Source organism: Micromys minutus (assembly GCF_963924665.1).
Source record: "Micromys minutus genome assembly, chromosome: 31".
NCBI lineage: Eukaryota > Metazoa > Chordata > Mammalia > Rodentia > Muridae > Micromys > Micromys minutus.
Window position 1 is genome coordinate 23,796,575 of NC_137966.1, and position 19,517 is coordinate 23,816,091.

General features: G+C 51.6%; 1 protein-coding gene across 3 annotated transcripts; it reads left to right on the forward strand.

Annotated features, from left to right (window-relative positions):
- The first annotated feature begins 12,352 nt into the window (after positions 1 to 12,352).
- SNN (stannin) lies at positions 12,353 to 18,534 on the forward strand. Of its 3 annotated transcripts, XM_080942263.1 has the most exons (3): positions 12,402 to 12,470; positions 17,533 to 17,646; positions 18,171 to 18,534. In XM_080942263.1, the coding sequence occupies exon 3, from the start codon at positions 18,258 to 18,260 to the stop codon at positions 18,522 to 18,524; it is 267 nt and encodes an 88-aa protein (XP_080798389.1). In that variant the 5' UTR covers positions 12,402 to 12,470; positions 17,533 to 17,646; positions 18,171 to 18,257; the 3' UTR covers positions 18,525 to 18,534. The 3 variants fall into 3 exon arrangements, with proteins under 3 accessions (XP_080798388.1, XP_080798389.1, XP_080798390.1); XM_080942262.1 differs by lacking the exon at positions 17,533 to 17,646 and having other exon boundaries at positions 12,353 to 12,470; XM_080942264.1 differs by lacking the exons at positions 12,402 to 12,470; positions 17,533 to 17,646 and adding an exon at positions 12,616 to 12,750.
- The last annotated feature ends 983 nt before the right edge of the window (positions 18,535 to 19,517 follow it).

Sequence of the window (19,517 nt, forward strand, 5' to 3'; positions counted from 1 at the left end):
ACAGGAATCCTAAGGCTGGATAGAACACTTCACTGCTGGAGCTCACATCTTCGGCCCTGGTATCTGCTCTGGGGCATTTCAACTCTTTCTGCCCAGTAGTCAAGCTTCCAAGGGAGGGTGGGAGTGCTGGGGTCTACAAGAGTGAATCATCCTCATTGCGTGTGTGTGTGTGTGTGTGTGTGTGTGTGTGTGTGTGTTATCTCCAAGCTGCATCTGGAAAATCAATCTCCAGATGACCTAGAAATAAGAATAGTGCTTTTCCAGGTGACAGGGGAAGGGCACTCACTGGCTCTTTACCACTCAGCATTTACCTTGCTCTGCCAGAACCTCTGACCTCTTCTACCTCCAGGACATTTCAGTCCTGGCTATCCACCACTGTGCCAGGGTTCTGTGGACTAATGCCCATGGCAGAATGCCCCATGCCTGTCTCCCCCTCCTTTCACTCTGCTTTCTATGAGAAATACAGCAGAGCTGAGGCATGCTTTGAGCAGACAGGGCTTTGGACAAAATGGAGAAGTGACTAATTTAGCTTCTGGCAAGAATCTATGGGAATCCCTTTTCTGCCCAGGTATAACTTTCTTGCTGCCAAATTAACCAATACAATGCCTGTCCCACATTCAAGGTCAATGCTGGGGAAACCTTGTTGGCTTCAGCAGAGACCAATTAGGGGCCGCAAATCAATGATTAGGAAAGAGGGCTGCACGCTCTCTGCAGGGACCACAGGCAAGGAACGAAGGAAGTGGTGTTTGTTCTGGATTCAGAGGAATGGAAGAGACGTACCAACCAAACACAAAGCAGATCTCATCTCTAGGCTTGAACCAAGCAACCAACAAAATATACTTAGTAAGCCAGAGATATTGTACATGCCAGTATTTGCAGCACTTGGCAGGAGGATTGTGAGTTCTGACCACACCAATAGTTCAAGGCCAGCCTGAGCTATACAGTGAGACCTTGTGCAAAAAAAAAAAAAAAAAAAAAAAAACAAAAAAAACAAAAAAAACAAAAAAAACTTGATACTATAGAGTTGTTATAAATAACTGTTGCCGGTCTAGCCTGCCATTTTGTGCTGTTGCTAATGTTACAGGGAAACTTTCTCATTTGCTGTTACTAGGATGCTCTGTGCTTTGCTGTTCTTGGAAACCAGTCACAGCAGTCAGTTAGAACTGCTTTCTTTGCATAGTTGGCCACAATAAGCTTGAAGCCGAACCAACCACCAAGCAGCACTTCCCATGCCTGTGTATGAGCTTTTATGTTATGGTTTTCGCCTTTATAAGCTGCCCCTGGGATGGACCCCAACGTAAGAGAGACACCTGCACCAATATAAAGACGCTGTTTGGAGTAAAGCTTTCATTTTGAATACGGGTTGAATAAAGTTTAAGTTCCCAAGATCTCCTTGGGAACTGACTCCTGCTTGGGAAAAAATAATCATGCACGTGGGTAACTGACGCTCTGGTTGGCAAGTTAAGACATGAATGTTAGATAAGGCAAGTCCCCCACCACAGTTGAATGCCCCAACCAAGGCGAACAGGATAAATGTACAACAAAAACATGCTGCTAAGGAAGTCCCCTATCCCTAAATCCTGACTGGTGAAATAGCGTGGCACAGATGTTTGTGGATTTCAGGCTTTAAAAGCTCTATAGGACTCTGGCGGGGCATCAGCATAGCTCCTGAGTCCGGAGTCTGTGGACTACATCCCTGATCAATCAGTCTTGGGGTGTGCACCCAATAAACCAGCCCTGTTTGACTGAGATCAGTGTCTGAGTGGTTTGTGCAGCGATTCCCAGACTCCATGTTGTTCATGCTAGAATTTACAGCACTTAGGAGGCTGAGGCAGGAGGATTGTGAGTTCTGGCCACATCAATAATTCAAGGCCAGCCTGAGCTATACAGTGAGACCTTGTGCAAAATAATAATGATGATGATGATAATAATAATAATAATAACAATAATTAGCTTCACATTATTACAGTGAATAGGCAATGTCTAGAACTTGGGCAGTAGTGGCTTTTGGTGCCCGTAAAGACTATGAGGAGGCTGGTGACAGGGTTCAGACTAAACACACCTGCCAACAAGCCCACCACACTGAATTCACAGTGGCACAAGCCTTTTGATCCCAGCACTTAGGAGGCAGAGGCGGAAAGATCTCTATGAGTTCCAGGCCAGCCTGGGCTACACAATGGGGCCCTAACTTGAAAAAATAAAACAATAAAACCAGAACGTGCAGCCAGGTGATGGTGGCCGACATCTTTGATTTCGGCAAAACGGGAGGCTGAGGCAGGCAGATCTCTGTGTTGAAGACCAGCCTGGTCTACATAGTGAGTTCCAGGACAGCCAGGGCTACACAGAGAAATACTGTCTCAAAAACAAAACAACACACACACACACACACACACACACACACACACACACACACACAACCCATGATAGGCTCTACCCCTTGCCCACCAAATACTTCTTCATTCTGCTGACTTCTGTGTCTGAGGGGAAGAGGAGGCTTTAGTGCTGGCCTGCTGGGTCAAGCCTTGTCCTTGGCATTTCCTTGCAAGTGCCCACTGCATGCCTTAGATTCCTTACCTGTCAAATGGTGTCACAGTTGAAGGGGTGGTGAAGGCCGGCAGGAACTGACACTAGAAACAAGACTCAGCATGTTCCAAGCTTTGGGGAACCGCTGCTCTGGCTACTGCTACTGAGGTAATCATTTCTGAAGGGGGGATGTTGTATGGTTTGTTTTAACTTTCTATTTATCTGAGCAGATCTGGACTCTAGCATTTGGGGGGAGGGTATAGGGTATCTGGGGTGCTCCTGTATCGTTTTGGTTGTTTTGATAAGGCCCTGGAATATATGAACTTCAAATCAAAAATTTTTTAGGTGGTGGTGGGAAACAGGTCATCACTATGTAGCCCAAGACTTGAACTTGGGTAAGACTGCGTGCTACCACACCTGGGTGTGTGGTGGTGGTGTTTGTGATAGATGGCTGTGAGAGTTGGCAATAATCAATCTGATACAACCTAGAATCTTCGAAGAGGAATTGCCTCTCTGAATCTGATTGGCTTGCAGGTCTGTCTGTGAGGAATTGTCTTGAATGCTGATTGATATAGGGGGTCCACCCCACCGTGGGCGGGTCCACCCCACTGTGGGCGGGTCCACCCCACCGTGGGCGGGTCCACCCCACAATGGGCGGGCCCATCGAGCACTAGCCGAGCTGGAGCCTTTCTCAGTGGTTTCTTTCTCAAGATTCCGCCTGGACTTCCCGAGCAACAGACTGTGGCCTGCCAGCCTGAGCTGAAGCTCCTTCCTCCCTCAGTAGCTTCACATCAAGAGCCCATTACAGCAACAGACAGGAAATGAGGGCCGTAGCCCAGGCTCACTTGAAATTAATCATGCCCTGTGGTCTCATCCCAAATGCCAGAATTACTGCTGGCAGCCTCACCTTACTGAGGGTGCTTAGTGGGTTTATTTAGACATGGTTCACATCTCTTATGACTCACCATTTGAAGGGCACAGCTTGGTGTTTTGTTGTTGTTTGCTTTAGCACATCCATGGGGTTGCTGACTGTGCCTACAATGAAGTTTATCCACCTTCAGGACATGGTTAGAGAGGTCCCAGGGGACTATCCTGAACCTGCTTATGGCTTCCCTATGACAAAAATATCTACCATGGAGACTGCTGTCTTTTCACTGCTCCACCAGGGTGGGGTGGCAGGCAGCCCTGAGGTGTCACCGGCACCATAAGGCGCCAGCTGGCCCGGCTTCTAGACACTGCATTTGCTGCCGTCATGTGAAGAATATCTTTAGACAGTTGCGCCCACAGGCCTCACTGTGGCCTCTCAGATCAACGCTAACCTGTCAGTTTAATGTCCCCCTTCCTCCTCCAGAGGGAGGAACACTGTGTGCATGTACAGCTGGGGTGAAGGCTGCTACCAGGTGAGGGACACTCAGGGACAGCCCATGGAACAAAAGACAGCAAAGCACATGAGGGTAGTTCTTGGGTGTCAGGCTCAGCATGGAGCTGAACTGGGGCAGATAGGAAAGGACTAATGAGCCCCCAGCATTGCACCCAACCTTGTGAGGTGTAACAAATCTCTGGGGCACAACTGAGCTGGGCCCACCCTGCCTCCTAAGCTCTGGCCTTGTCTAGACAGCTCTGAGGGTCTGTGACCTACATCACCCCCACCACATAGCCAAGCCACAGTAGGTGGGAAGCTCAGGGACCTAGTGGAATGCAAGCCCTCTGGACTGTCACCCATAGGGCAACTCCAGCTCAGAGACCTGACCCTGCCCTGAGAGGAAAGGAAGGGGGAGGGTGGAGCACGGCAGCATGGTCAGGGGCGTCCCAGCTGTGGGGAGAAGAGACCTAAGAAGGGAAAAAACAGAGTTCCCAGGTTGGCAACCCCAGATTCCTCTCAGGCCGTGTACTCTAGAGCCTGCTCATCTGTGGCCTGGCCACTGTGACTCCTTCCTTCAGCACAGCACCCCATCCTTCGCCCTGTTGGTTCCTTTACTTGATCTGAAGCCGCCTTCCTGCCTTGTCAGGCCCAAGCTGATGTGCCTTATGTGTCTAGAGGGTCCCTCCCTGGCGTTTCTAATGCGGTCTCCAGGACCTGCCGCTTCATGGCCCTCCATTCCTCTCCGACGGAGACATTATATGGTTCACTTCTTCATGTCCCTCCCTCCATGTCCTGAAACATGCCTCCTAGACGGCTGATTGAATTGGGGCCAGGCTGTGACTGGGCTAGGCTGAATAGTCCCCCAGGCACTGCAAGGCAGGGCAGGTCACCATCCAGGAGGGAGCTTGATGTATTCTTGGGTCCACTCTGCTGTCCTGAGCTCCTGGGTTAAGCTGCTTCCAGGTAACCTGGTTCCTGCTTGGGGACCTCTCTGGGCAGGAGACAGAGGATGGGTGAACTTTTGATGGCAGAGCAGAGACGGCTGAGCCAGAGGCAGGGCCTACAGACGGGGGCCCATGCCCTGCCACCCACAGACACGCACCCTGCCTGTGCTCACTCACTTTGTCAACTGCTCGGAACCCTGGCCCTGCTCGGAACCCTGTCTTCTCAAAGAACTTTCCAAAGGCCCAGCAGTCCAGTTCACTCTATACCTATTCCTGACCTTCACGGGTGTGATCAGGACAGATTTTTAAACACCAATCAATAACTACCTAGCACCAACTCTGGACACCTTGGAGGCAGGTAACGGCCTCTCTGCCTTCTGAGACTGAGGGTTAGCAGGTCCTGTTTCTTCATTCCCTGTCCTGTCTGTCTGCTGGCCCGTGTGCATTCGTCTGCCTATGAGAAACATTTGTTGAACCCATGGGCTCCTGTTCCTCAGAGGTCCCAGAGTGCGGTGGGGACCACGGTAAGGCAAGGCCTGGCTGGGCAAAGAAAGTGTGAGGAGGGCAGAGTGTGGGCATGCTTCTGGGCAGAGGCCTGAGTGGAAGGAGGAGTCAGTGGAGAGAGAGTGGAGACATGCTAGAGGAGGCATGGCTGTAGTAGAGGGATGGCACAGGGACATCAGGACAGACGGACTTCTGAGGCTGAACTATGTGGCTTCCATAGATTGAGGAAGAACTGGAGACATAGGGCCAAACCTCTTCCAGCTGTCACCCTTCTCCCACCGGAAACTACAGCAGTAATGAGGACACCAGAAACTACAGTGAGCGTCAGGAGCACCACACCACCTCAGCTTCAGCACTGTTTTATTTTCCTGTGTGCTGTATGACTATAGTCATGTGTGTGCACATGCATGTGGACGCCTGAAGTCGACATGGGATGTCAACCACTCTCCACCTTGTTTTTGAAACAGGATCTCACTGAAGCTGAACCTCACCAGCAAGACTAGCCAGCTCGTGAGCCCCAGGGACCCTTGTGTCTCTGCTGTCACATCTGGATTTTCATGAGTGACACACACTTCCCTGACGGTGCTCTCACCCCTCCACGCCCTGCCACTCCTGTTACAGGCACCACCCAGGCAAGGCTCTGGGCAATTACCCAGCCTGCCCGCATCCCAAGCCCATGTTACACATGGGAAGACTGTGCTGGATCAATGTCTTGGTGGACCCACCTGGGCAGGTGGCCTCAGGCACAGGCAGCTGTGACCCCCCTGGTTGTCCTGCCAACAAGCAGCCAGGAGCCTACAGTGGTAGGGCACTGGGCCACAGAGGGGGGTCTGTCTGGAGTGCAGTACCACAGGAAGGTACCTCCGCTTGCCTCATGAGCACCTAGGCCAGCAGGAAAGCTCGGCCTTCATTCCACACACCACTTCACTTCTGGAAGCTTCCTTCTGCTTGAGATCACATCTGCCAGACTCCAAACCCCAGGACCCTGTCCACACCCTTGTCTCCCAAAACAGCCTGGAGCCACTGCTGGGGCCTACTGCCCCACCCTTCAGTGTCTGAGAAAGTTCTTTGCTCTTCCTAATTTGGCTGTTTTCCCCAGTAATTTTCCCTAATTATTTAATTTCCTGTTATTTTATGATTTCACATATTTTCTTATAGCTATACACACTACAGATTTATAACATGAAATATTAGTTCTAGCATATATACTTGATATATTAAACACGTGTTAACGTATTCTAGCATATATTAACATTATACATTATAATACTGTATACAGGCTTTCCTATAGCAAGAAGATCTCTCAGACCCATTTGTTAGTACAAGATCCTGAGCCTGCCATTTCTCTGCAATTAGCTTTCAGCATCCCCTTGTTCACAGATGCCATCTACATACCTCAGTTGCTTTTTGGGGAGAAACATGGATGCCAAACACCGGCTTCCATTATTCTAGCTCAATGTGGTGTGTCTTTGTTTGTTTCAAATGATTCACTGAAATCCAAAATCCAGCAACTGAAGAGACAGCTAATTGGTTTAGAGCCATTTCTACTCTTCAAAAACAAAACAAAACAAAACAAAACCAAAAATCCAGTCTGGTCACAGTATCCACATTGGCAGCCACAACCACCTGTCACTTCAGTGCCTCCTTGGGCACTAGCTTACATGTGGTACATGCATATGAGCATGTACCCAGGCACACGCAGACACACACACAAGCATGCACACACCTCTCTACACAAATAAAATATTTTGTAAAATACAAGATGTGGGGTCATCAAGATGACCAGAGGAGCCACATGCTGCCAAACACAGTAAGGTGACTTCTACCCCAGGGACCCATGTGGTAGAAAGAGAACCAACTCCTGCAAGTTGTCCTCTGCCCTCCATAAGCAGAGAATGGTACCTGCTTGCCTCCCTAGCAAGCAAAAATAAACAAATAAATAAAGTTTAAAATATGTATGTTTTAAAGAGAAAAACGAACCGTCAAGATAGCTCAGTAGTACCTTACTACTGTCTCATCTCAGGCCTCCTGCCCCCAGCATGGGTTCAGGCTCACCCCACCATGCCCAGTTCTCACCAGCATGCTGGCTTTCAAACTTGGGCTCTCCTGCTTGGTCAGCGGACACTGGCCAAGCCATCTCCTGGCCTCCTCAGTTGTCTCTGATGGTGAGACCAGACCCCAGGCTTTCTCCATGCTAAATGCCCATCCCACCACTGAACTATGCCCTGATATCTGAATGAGACCTTACATTCTTCCTCATACTATATTTGTTTTCTAAAGCTGCCAAAACAATACCGTAGACTGGTTGGCTTGATCAATAAAAAATTATTTTCTCCAGCCTTATGGGCTGGAAGTTCAAAGCTGAGGTGCTCATAAGACCCTAGCTTCAGACAGAGATTCTGTCTCTAAAAGGAAGGTGGACAGCAATGAAAAAAAGACACTGGATCTCAACTTAGGGTCTTCATATTCACACATACATACACACACGTGACATACACACACTACATGTACACAAATAATTGTTATGTTGTTTCCATGTACTGACTGTGGATAGGTTAAAGAAAATACATTATTAAGTTTCATCTGTTCTTTCATTTGATTTTTAATTTATTATTAATATGTGCACATGTGTATATGACATATGTGTATGTAGGAATACATGTGCCATGGCATTAGTGAAAATCAGAGGACAACTTGAAGAGTTCTTTCCTGGGGTTGGGGATTTAGCTCAGTGGTAGAGTGCGTGCCCAGCAAGGCCCTGGGCTCAGTCCTCAGCTCTGAAAAAATAAAGAGTTCTTTCCTTCCACCTTGGGATTTGGGGTCAAATTCAGATTGGCAAGATTGCGTGCAGAGTGTGTTGACTCACAGAGCTCTTGGAGGTCCAGGAGGCAAGCCCTTGCCATTCTCCTCATATGGGGACAGAGGGAAACTTTCAGGAGATGGTTCTTCTTCCACCATGTGGGTCTCTGGGGTAGAAGTCAGTTCACTGACAGCAGGTGCTACCCACTGGGCTACCATGGCTGGCTTCTTCTCACTTTTTAAGATTTATTAAGGGGAGGGAGGATGGGATTGTGGGAAAGGGATAACATCTGTTATGTAAATTCAAAGAATTTCAAATAAAAAATTTGGGGGGAAAATATTTATTTATGTATACAGTGTTGCTCTTTTGAGACACAGAAGAAGAGGGCATTGGATCCCATTACAGATGGCTGTGAGCCGCCATGTGGTTGCTGGGAATTGAACTCAGGACCTCTGGAAGAGCAGTCAGTGCTCTTAACCACTGAGTCATTTCTCCAACATACCTCATTCCTTCTGCTCCTTCCTCCTCTTTTCCTTTAGACAAAGTCTTATGTAGCTCAGGATGGTCCAAACCTCCGGATCCCTCTGACAGACAGATGTGTGCCAGGCTGTAGGCAAGCACTTCCCCTGCTCCCTCAGCTATGGCTCTGGACAATGGGGGACAGATTCAGGGCACAGAGCCTTTTGTGGAAAACACGGGATTACTGGCTGTGTCAGCAGTGTGGGCGGTCAGCTATGTGTACATGTACAAGACTCTGGGTCCCATAGAACAAGCCTATCATCTCAGCACTTGAGCAAGGAGGAGAGTAACCCCATACATGTCATAACATTCAGCGATCCCCCCCTCCCCCAAATAGACCCATTTAAAAAGGAATGAGTGCTGAGTGTGTTACTCTCAAAAATGAGAAAGCAACATCTGGCTCATAAGACAAAGGGAGCTGAGGCATAAATGCTTAGAAGACACCTGAAGCTCAGGAGTGTGAGCTGCCAGAGATGGACCCCCAAACCTTTTCTTTGATGTAGGAGGCAGAACCGTCCACAGATCAGCCAGTGAGGCCTGTAACTCCGGAGAAGTTCTCTCACTGGAAACTCCCTGCGGGCAACTAAGTTTCACTTTGTTTTTAGGCCTAAGCCTCTCCTGGGAATTCCTGGGAAGCAGCTGACCGGCTCAACCTCCTAATTGCTGGCTGTGCAGGAAGGCCCCACTGCGGGGAGTCTCCTCCAAGGCTAGCTGAGGCCCCAGCAAGCTGAGTCTTGTTCCAGTGCCTCCGGCATTCTGGGGAAGTGGGCACAGGGCCAGACCGGCCCACAGCAGGCCCAGCTGGGCCCCAAGCCGTCCCTTATCTTTCTTGCTAATGAAAATCTGAGAGTCTCCAGCCAGTCCTACTGGGAAGACCCTGAGCTAGATGTCACCACAGAGAACGAAGGGACTCAGAGGGGAGGAAGACATCTTGCCTGCTGGTCAGGGAGAGAAAGCAAGTTCCTGGTTACCAGTGCAGGTCCCCAGCTACCCTGTGGCTCAACCACAGGCAAGATGCCAGCGCCTCTGCCACCTCCAGGAGCTGACTTACCGACTGACTACTCAAAGTGTGTTTTCCATATTATCAACTCCTTCTGGGAGCTTATAAGAAAAGCAGAATCTCAGCCAGGGGGTGGTGGCTTACACCTTTAGACCCAACACCCAGGAGACAGAGGCAGGCAGATTGCTGTGAGTTGGAGACCAGCCTGGTCTACAGAGTGAGTTCCAGGGCAGCCATGGCTACACAGAAAGACCCTGTCTCAAAAAGACAAAAACAAATAAAACAACAACAACAAAAAAAAGCAGAATCTCAGGTTCAAAGCAACTACTCTATTGTGACATTCTCTCTTGGGTGACTTTGAGGCACACACCTGTTTGCACCCCAGTATCCTCATATATACAGTAGGGGCTGGGTTTGGGAATATGCAGTGCTTAGTAAAGTAACCAGCTCATGCTAAGTGCTAAGACAGGGCCTCATATAGCCTAGGCTGGCCTCAGACTCACCATGTAGCTAAGGAGTTCCTGATTCTCCTGCCTCTATCTCCTGAATACTGGGATTACAGGCGTGTGCTGCCGTGTCCTCTTTCTGCAGTCCTGGGGATGAAACTGCCAGCCCCTGGCATCTCCATCTTCAGCAGTGGGATGCATGAGACCCACCGGGAGCAGAGGAAGCTGAGGCTCAGATCCAAATGAGGCGGTGTGAGTCTTCCCAAAACTTACCTGTTAGGAAGGAGGCCAGCGAGCAGGTAGGAGTCCTTCCCCTGTGCCCATTACTTTGATGGGTTCGCAAGGTCTGTTTGCTGTTGACCCCATTTCTTCAGAAGAGGAAAAGTGAGACACAGTGGTTAGGCGAGTCTTTCAGTAGGCAAGGCCAGATTGAAGCAGGGGGACCAAGTCATTTCTGTATTGTGTTGCTCACCCCTCACCCCGTCCACCCCCCAGTCACCCCGGTTTATCTCCTGCCAGCCCCTGCTCGGCAGTTCGGAATCTACCTCTTCCAGGCTGAGATTACTAATGAGCTCTTGGTCATCTGAGGCCAAGACCACAGACGCTGGACTGGCTTTGGGGAAGAGCCTGTTTCCTTCCAGCCTGCACTCCCAGCCATGGTTCGGGTGGTTCATGGGGCAGGAGCTCTGAGGCCAGAGATGGCAGATCTGTGAACAGGAGCTGTTCAGAGCCACCAGGCTCTAGTCTGAAGGGCAGCTGGTCTGGAGCCCTTTCTCTACACCAAACCCAGCGCAGCTCCTCAGCCTGGTCCTTCAGCAGCACAGACAGCCCTGCCATCTTATTATTATATCTTATAAAGAGCCTACTGTGTACTGACTATTTCGTAGACTCATCAGTGAATGGCTCCATCTTACTTCTGAAAAAGAGACCAAAAGCTAACGAGATGCCCTTAGAAAACATCACTTCCCAACGGACATGAGAGTCCAGAGCAAGGGCATGAAAGCTGACGTGGGAGAATATTCGAGATAAAAGGAATGACATGGACCAAAGATGAGAGGTATGAAAGAGCTTGGTGCCTTGGATGGAGGGGAAACCCCTCAGCAGAGCTGAGTTCACTTCAGCTTGTGTGCAGGACCTTAAGGAAGTTAGCAGTCCCCAGCCTCCCAGCTCCAAGGGTGATATCCTGGACTTATCTGTCCCAACCAACTTGTCCTTTCCTGGCTTCCCAAGTACCTTGGGCCTCAGAGGTCTCAGAACTCTTGGGGGGTTCCGGGTGGCCATCATGGAGTGTTCTGTGCTCTTGCTGGACTCCTTTTGGGGGCAGTCTGTACACCAATTAGCACCTCTGTGTTCCTAGCTAGTGTGTCTGGCTTCGAATCCTACCTCCGAGAGCACATCGGAGTACTTAAATCCTTTGGAGTGTTGAATTCCTTGTGTCAAATGGGATGATACATTTTTATTTGGCGCTATTTTGATGTGTTGAGTGGACTGAACAGAGAGTACGGCACTTGGTGAAGACTTATTAAAGAGTTATGTTAAAATAACACACCCTGAGTCTGCAGCCCTGAGGACAGGGACCTGGTTTGTCTGCCTTGTGGCTCAAGGGAGCAGCAAGGTACATGATCAGTATAGATAGATGGGTGAGTGGATGAAAGAATGATGGTAGAATTTTAAAAAAGAAAAAGAAAGGAAGGAAGGAAGGAAGAAAGGAAGGAAGGAAGGAAGAAAGAAAGGAAGGAAGGAAGGAAGAAAGAAAGGAAGGAAGAAAGGAAGGAAGAAAGGAAGGAAGGAAGAAAGAAAGAAAGGAGGAAAGAAAGAAAGAAAAAGGAAGAAAGAAAGAAAGTGAAAAGGGCCAGTTTCCTTCCAAAGTAGAGTCATCCATCTCTGCGGTGCCTGCAACCTCTGGGCAGTGTACCACTCTTACCTGCTGTGCACCTCAGTTTCCCCTGTCGTTGTACTGGGTCGACCCTCGAAGAAAGAGGACGCCAGGCTCCGGCCCAGTACCGCCGGCACCCAGTAAGCGCTCAAGGAAGCCCAGCCCTCCCTGCCCCAGCTCCAGGAGCCGCCAGCTACACTACACTACCCACCTCCTGGCTTACACCCCCTCTGCCTCCGGTGCGTCTCCCGGCCCCGAGCGCACGTGACTCCACCCATCCCGCCCCGCCACGCCCTGCCGTCCCAGCGCGATCTCCAGTTGGCCGCACCGGAGGGCCCCGCCCCCAATCAAGGCGGAGCCTACGCGCCTCGCCCCCTGCTGATCGGGCTCTGGCGTCTGGCGAGGGCTCCGCGGCCGGACCCGGCTGGCGCGCGGGCGGAGCCGGGCGGCAGGGCTGCTGCTGGCTGATTGCACCGGACTGCGGGCCGCGACATGGTGAGCAGGGATGGGCAGAGCGGGCGGGTAGGGGGAAGGGACGCGCCGGATGGTCCGGGGTGCGGCGCTAGCGGGTCGGCGCGGCGAATGCCGCGCGCGGGCGGGGGCTCTTTGTCCTCCGCCGCGCGACTGGGACAAAGGAGGCGGCGGGGGGCGGAGGCTGCCTGGCTGGGCTTCTGCCCCTCTCCGCGACCCACGGTTCTACGTCCTGCGCGGATCCTCCAGGCTGCCCGGAACACTCACTCCGCGTTGACGGGGTTTCTGGCAGCTCCCCAGCGTGGTAAAATGGGATCGAGGGGAACGGGGGGCCTAGGGGAAATCTGGCACTCGTTTTATCGGTTGGGAAACTGAAGATGAGCCGCAGCGTTTGGTCCCAGGTCGGGTCGGCAGTGATTGTGCGGCGTGAGCTTGACTGGGTCTCCGGGACGCCCCCCCCCCCAATACACACACACACACACACACACACGCGCGCGCACACACGCACACACGCACACACACACACACAAACCAGAAAACCCAACCGGGGTCAGGCGACTTGATTTGTCTCTTCAGCTGTCGTTTCCTCCGCAGCTGTCGCCCCCTGAACAGGCCCCTGCTTCCCTAGCGCCTCGCTTTGCTCCTTCGGTAGAGTGGGAGAGACGCGGCGTCGCCTGGCACCGCGCCTGCACACCGCCCGCGCTCTGCACGCGGGAGCTGCTGGAGCGCTTGTCATTAGTGTCTAGTCCTCTCTCCCAGGTCACCTAGACTAGCTCCTAAGGAGGGGTCAAACACCGATTCACTGCGCTCAGCTTCCAGGAGAGAAGAGACAGGACAGGTATCTGACGTTTTAGAATCAGGTTTGAAGTCGGTTATTTAAGGATCGGGGCTGCCTGGATATCTGCAGCTCCACTTTTAAATTGTGTGACCTTGGGCAGTTGACTTAACTTCTCTAAGTACAGATTATTTGTGAAGTAGGAAGAGTAGTCACTCTGTTCTACGATTGTTTTTGAGGCAGAAATTTTTGGAGAGATCCACATGAGATGTTGAGCTCAGAAGTGTGGCACCAAGGAACTTTTTCAACATTACTATATCACTGCCAGAGTTGTACGCCAGATGGGACCCTGACTAGTAGGGAAGGACTCAGGCTTGGACTATGAGATTGCAGCTCACCCCGGGCAGTTCCCAAACTTCTCGGTCTTAGTTTCCTCTCCTGGCATAAGAACTGGGAGCAGGGTGGCGTCTGGAGATTTCTCTTCTAGAAGGGGAGGGGAGGAGGAGACTGTGGCAGCCATGGTAGATGTCCCCTTTCCTTCCCTGTTGCTGTTGAACCTCCTGCCAAGCTCTTGGATGGCGGAAGCCCTTGGTGATGGTGACTTTGGAGTTTAACGGAGTGGAACCGGGGCAGGAAATGCTTCTGGCTTGAGGTCCTGTGAAGAGGATACTTGGAAGGTGGCTTTGCTGGAGGATGGGGCGGGAAGCCCCTGGGTGTTAGCTGGCCCTGAAAGCAGGGCAGTGTTTCTGACTCCCTTGGAGGCCCTGGGAGGTTGAGTCTTCCGGTGGGGTGCAGAGTGGGGCCCCGCTGAGTACAGCAGTACTGGTGATGTGCCAAGTTCAGTGAGGAGCAGGCAGCAGGGTGTCCCCAGAGAACAGGCTGTTTGTGACATTGGGTCCAGGCCAGGCGCTGTGCCTTGGGGTACAAGAGGTCACAGAAAAAGGGAGGTGATTAAGAACAGCCTGCTGTGGGGTGTGAGGGAGGACTCAGCCTGCCTTGTTTCCTTCTGGCTTAGTTTTGGAACCCCATGAGGAGGAAGGGTACAAGACGCCTTTCCAAGGAAGGCCTAAAGAAGAGTGTGAATTTTAAGATTCCTGCCCAGAGGTCTCACTGTGTGACCAGTGACCCATCGCTCTGGGCCTGCATTTCTCAGCCATTGCAGATTGGAGTGGCTATGTGTCCAGACACATGTTGACCAGTGCTCACCTGGAAGCTGTCTCTACAGCTGCTTCCAACAAGGGACATGGTATACCCTGGACTCTAGCTGACCCTGTGCCTCAGTGTCCTTATCTGCAGAATGGGATGCCTGAGACAAGCAGAGAGGAGATAAGGTGGCTGTAATGGCATGGCTCTGAGGTCGTACTGGAACTTCCCTCAGCTGGGTTATGATATGCCTAACCCATGGGCCTTGGTGGATAAAATGGGGCGGCCAGTGGTGTGCAGAGGGTTATATAAGCCAGATGCAGGGCATCCCAGGATCCTCTGGGTTCTGCTCCTCTGTTGCCACTCCCCTTGCCCCAAGCATCAAGAAAACCTTAGTTTTCAGCCTGTGGGTTACAACCCCTTTGGAAATGGAAAAACACTTTCATATGGGGTCACTTAAGACCATTGGGAACACAGATATTTACATTGTGATTCATAACAGTAGCAAAATTACAAAGTAGCAAGGAAAATAATGTTATGGATGGGGGTGAGCACAACATGAGGAACTGTATTAAAGGGTCACAGCATTAAGGCTGAGAATTACTGAGTTAGCTGTTCCGCTAGGGCTCAAACCTGCCATGCCCTACTGCCATGCTTTGCCCCTGCCCTGAACTTGGGTTACATCCTTTCCCCGAGGCTGCTCCTAGCAGGCATGGGCACCTGTGTAGGCATCTGGGAGAAGTCTGGACTTAGGGAGCTGGCTCGGGGATAGGGTCCTCTGATTGACCCCATGAGAACGAGCTTTCTTTTAACTCATCACATGCCTGGGCTTGGAACACTCGGTCAGTCTTTATTGAGTGTGTGGTAGAGCATAGCTGTGAACGTGGACAGTGACCTTTTCTTAGACTGTCTGGAGGGCACAGGTCAGGAGATGACAGCCAGGGAAAGACTGTAAAACAGAACTGCAGAGAGCTGAGGGCCTTAGGAAAGATGGGTGCATGTAGGGGTGCAGTGCTGGCCAGTGTGGGACGAGGCAGCATCTGGAGTCCTGGAAGCAGCTCCAAGAGTCCAGTGTTCAGTTCAGTGCTAAGGAGGGAGGCAGCTCCGGGCAGTTCATGAGGGATGGGCGGTACCCAGGCTTGCGGGGGGATGCTGAGGCAACCTCAGGAGCCCTCCCTTCTGAGATCACTTCTCAGGAAACACTTGCTAAGTGAAGAAACAAGAAGCCCATGAGGGATACCTGGAGGCCAGAGGGCAGGTGTGCCTGGCTGGGTCCCAAATCATTGATTGTGCTTAGAGGGGAGAGCCATATACCTGGCTCTGTCCACCTCCAGGCCTGGGCTGGGCATAGTGGACATGAGTTTGAGGTCATGCCTGCTCTCCTGGGGTCCCCCTGGGCTTGAGCTGCCTGTGCCTCAGTTTCTTCATTAGCCATGGGACAGCTGTTTCCCTCAGATCATGATGCCATTGTTTGATTTCCCACTTCCTATCCCGGAACCATCCCAAACCCCCGAACACAAACTTCCCTTTCTGAATTGCTGCTGCCTTGCCTTCCGGTGCAGACCACAGGAGGATGTGCAGGTGGTGGCAGAGTGGGTGTCCTGTGTGGTCTGCCTGTGGGCTTGTGGGAACTAATGGAGCCAGCAGAGCTCTCTAGGGACCCACAGCTCTGGGAAAGCCAGGGGCCAGGCAGCCAAGCCAGGGGAGGAAGCTTCCCTGGCCTTCTGGTTGGGAGAGGCTTCCTTCCTGAAGCTGGTGTAAACTAGGTCAGAGTTTCTTCCTCCACTTCCACATGTGTGCCATTTGGGGCCAGGATATTCTGCGTTAAGGTTTTGGGAACTGTCCTATACCTCGAAGGTTACAGAGCAGAACCTCTGGACTGCCTACCAGGTGTGGCCAGGTGCATGCACGGTTGCACCCACTTGAGACCTAGTGATGAAAGTTCAGGGAATGGAGCACCCTGGACAGAAGGAAGGATGGGGTCAAAGGTCTGGGCCCAGGAGGACAGTGGAAGGTACATGGCTGGACAGCAGTGAGCAGGAATGGGGAAGCACTTAGGCACATTCTGTGTGCTGTGACTGCAAGAGTGGATGGGGAGCCAGGTGAGAAGGACCTAGACAGCTCAGACCCTAGACTGTGAAGGTTGAGAGTCAAGGGGATGCTCCCCCTTGCCTGCCTGGCGCTTCCCTGCAGACCGGCGCAGGTGATGAGGATGGTATTCTTTGGTCACGGGGCCTGGTTCCTGGACACTTCAGGGCACTGATTGGCTGCCTGTGACCTTAAAGCAGACCTGACTCCTGGTAGCCTCTGTGGTTGAGTGAGTCATTTCTAATTAAGGGGATTATCACTCAAGGATGCAGCAGGTCCCATCACATTTGGAGCATGACTCTTACAGTGCCGTGAATGGCAAGACTGTGGACACTTAAGGCTTCCTCCGTGTAGGTTGTGCCTAGTTGGCCTGTGCAGGACATGCCTTTGGGGTCTCACTACTCTGGGGTCCACTACAGACTGCACCATTAAGAAAGTGGGTGGCCGTAAGAGACTGGATGAGGTTCTTCAGCACCTGGGAGGCCACAGTAGCAGAGCTCTGATTCTCTGGGGCTGTGGCTGGCTGTGCTCTGGAGTACCGTTTACGAGGAATGCCATAGCCCAGGCTCTCCGTGTGTGCATCCCACAGTGCTCCTCTCTCTCCCTTACCACTAGCAACCTTGGCTAAGGATGAGGACTGGGCAGTGGCGTGGAGTTGTCTGAGATGGAGGAGCTGGGAACAACAGCTCAGCTCTCCATGTCTTGGCATCACTCCCTCAGCATGCCTGAACCCAGCTGGCACTCGTACCCTGTTGCCACGCTAACAGGGTGATGCACCAGGCTCTCCCTCCTGCCTTCAGAGGCCTAGCAATACTGTTCCCCCTGTGGTGAATGCTCTTCCCTGCCAGGGTGGCCTCCTTGCAGCTCATCTGCTCTCCCAGCATCACAGCACCTGGTCCCTTGTGTTCCTGATGTGATCATACCTGGACTGACATTTGAGTGTTGACCTCTTGGTAATTTGGCTTCTGTACTAGATGGTAAGCTATATACAGAAGGAGCTTCCTTATCCCTCCTGTCTTCCCTGAAGCTTCCCCAGTACCTATGTCTCCCACGACCTGTTTGTCTGCCCTACATCCACAGGCTTCTTGAAAACTGGGGTCTTCATGGACCAGCTGTGGCTACACGGGGCAAAGCCGTCTGCTGTTGTGACTTTCCCCCTGGGTTCTAGAAGCTCAGACCCTGGAGACCTTGAAGGTTAAGACATTCTGCGTTACCTGATCCTCCCATAGGAGCTGATGTTGTTTGTCTGCTTCTGGACCCTTCCTCTCTAGCCTTCTAGACCAGTGCTGGATACACACTGGTGGTTCATGCCTGTGATCCTAAGTCTCAGAAGGCTAAGGCTAGAGAATTCTGAGTTTGAGATAGTCTGGGCTGTAGAGTGGGCCTCTGTCTCAAAGACAAACCAAAAACAATGTATACCTTCAACAGAATCAGATTAGTGGCCAGTCCTCTTGTAGCCTCTGCCTCAGTTGCTTTGGTGCCCGTTTCCTTTTCTATCAGAGGGGCTTACTAACAGCGGAAGCACCTGGGTGTCAGCAGTAGCTGCGGGGGGTAGGCTGGGTGAGCATCTGGGCATACACAGTGGAAAGCCAATCTTGTCACTGTGTTGAGCAGGACAGGTTGAGCTTAAGAACCTAAAAACAGACCCCAGCAAGGGCCAACTGGATAGCTGCATCCCTCCAGAGCCTTGTACAGTCTCTCCTGGCTTTGTCTTTCAGGACTGTCCCGTGCAGCCCGAATCCCAGCCTCGTTGAGCCAGGCACACCACGAGCTTTTCACCAAAGAAGCCCTTCCAAGCACTGATCATGTCTATTATGGACCACAGCCCCACGACCGGGGTGGTCACGGTCATTGTCATCCTCATCGCCATAGCTGCCCTGGGGGCTTTGATCCTGGGCTGCTGGTGCTACCTGCGGCTGCAGCGCATCAGCCAGTCAGAGGATGAGGAGAGCATCGTGGGTGATGGCGAGACAAAGGAGCCCTTTCTACTGGTGCAGTACTCTGCCAAGGGGCCATGTGTGGAAAGAAAGGCCAAGTTGATGACCACCAATAGCCCAGAAGTGCATGGCTGAGCCGGGCTGTGAAGGCCATGGTTCTGTTTGCAGCCAGCCCAGAAACACTGAGGGCAGAAGCAGACATGTTGCTATGTGAGAGGGGTTGACACTTGTTGGCATGGTTTCCTCGGGCTTTGTCATCGCATGCACTGACTCCAGGTCCCAGCTCTTCTGGCCTTCCCCTCAGCCTCCTGGTGGGCTGTCCATTGCAGGCAGTGGGCAGGCCTGACCCTGCTTGGGGCTCCTGGCCTCTTAGCGCTTTCCTTACTTGAATGTTTTAGCTGAGCCTGTTTTTGATGGAGCTACTACTGTAATGCGTGAACTAACCAACCTGTGAACTGTAAATAGGCCCAGAAGCACGTGCTTAAGCCTTTTTGCCAACTTAAAAAAACTACCAGATGGAGCCCATGGACCGGCTTGATGACTGTACTCACGTGAGCTGAGGTGTGACCGAGCTGAGGTGTGACCGTGGAGGGTCTTCCACTGGTTTGGCCCCAGTTGCCCTTGGCAGGGTACACTGAGGTCTTAGCAATGCATATGGAAAGGAGGTGAAAGGCTAAGAAGCTGGGGTGCTGGGGTAATTTCACCTTGCTTAGTAATGGAGGAAAACCACAGCCTTCCCTTTCTTTAGCTTCAGCTTTGTTAATAGCAGTTTGTATAGATAGATGGCAGATACTGCAAGGAAGCTGTTGTACTCGCTTGGAAGCCTGTGAAGGACAAGACCTCTTGAGTCCTGAGGGTTGCCAGGCAGCTTAGCAGAGCAGTCTCTTGCCCTTTGGTTTTGAGCATGCCCAGTATACCACTTCAGCACAGGCTTTGCAGAAACTGCTCTGGTCCTCTGGAAACACCAGAGCCTGTGGTGGCTACTTGAAGTCTGAAACCCAGTTGGCCCAAAAATGCAAGGTTTTGGTTTTGTATTTAATATTTTCTGCACTGGAATGGGAATTGGGGGTAGGGGTGGCTCCTTCCCCCAACTTTTTTTTACAAGTGAGCTTCCTTTCTTTTCCAATG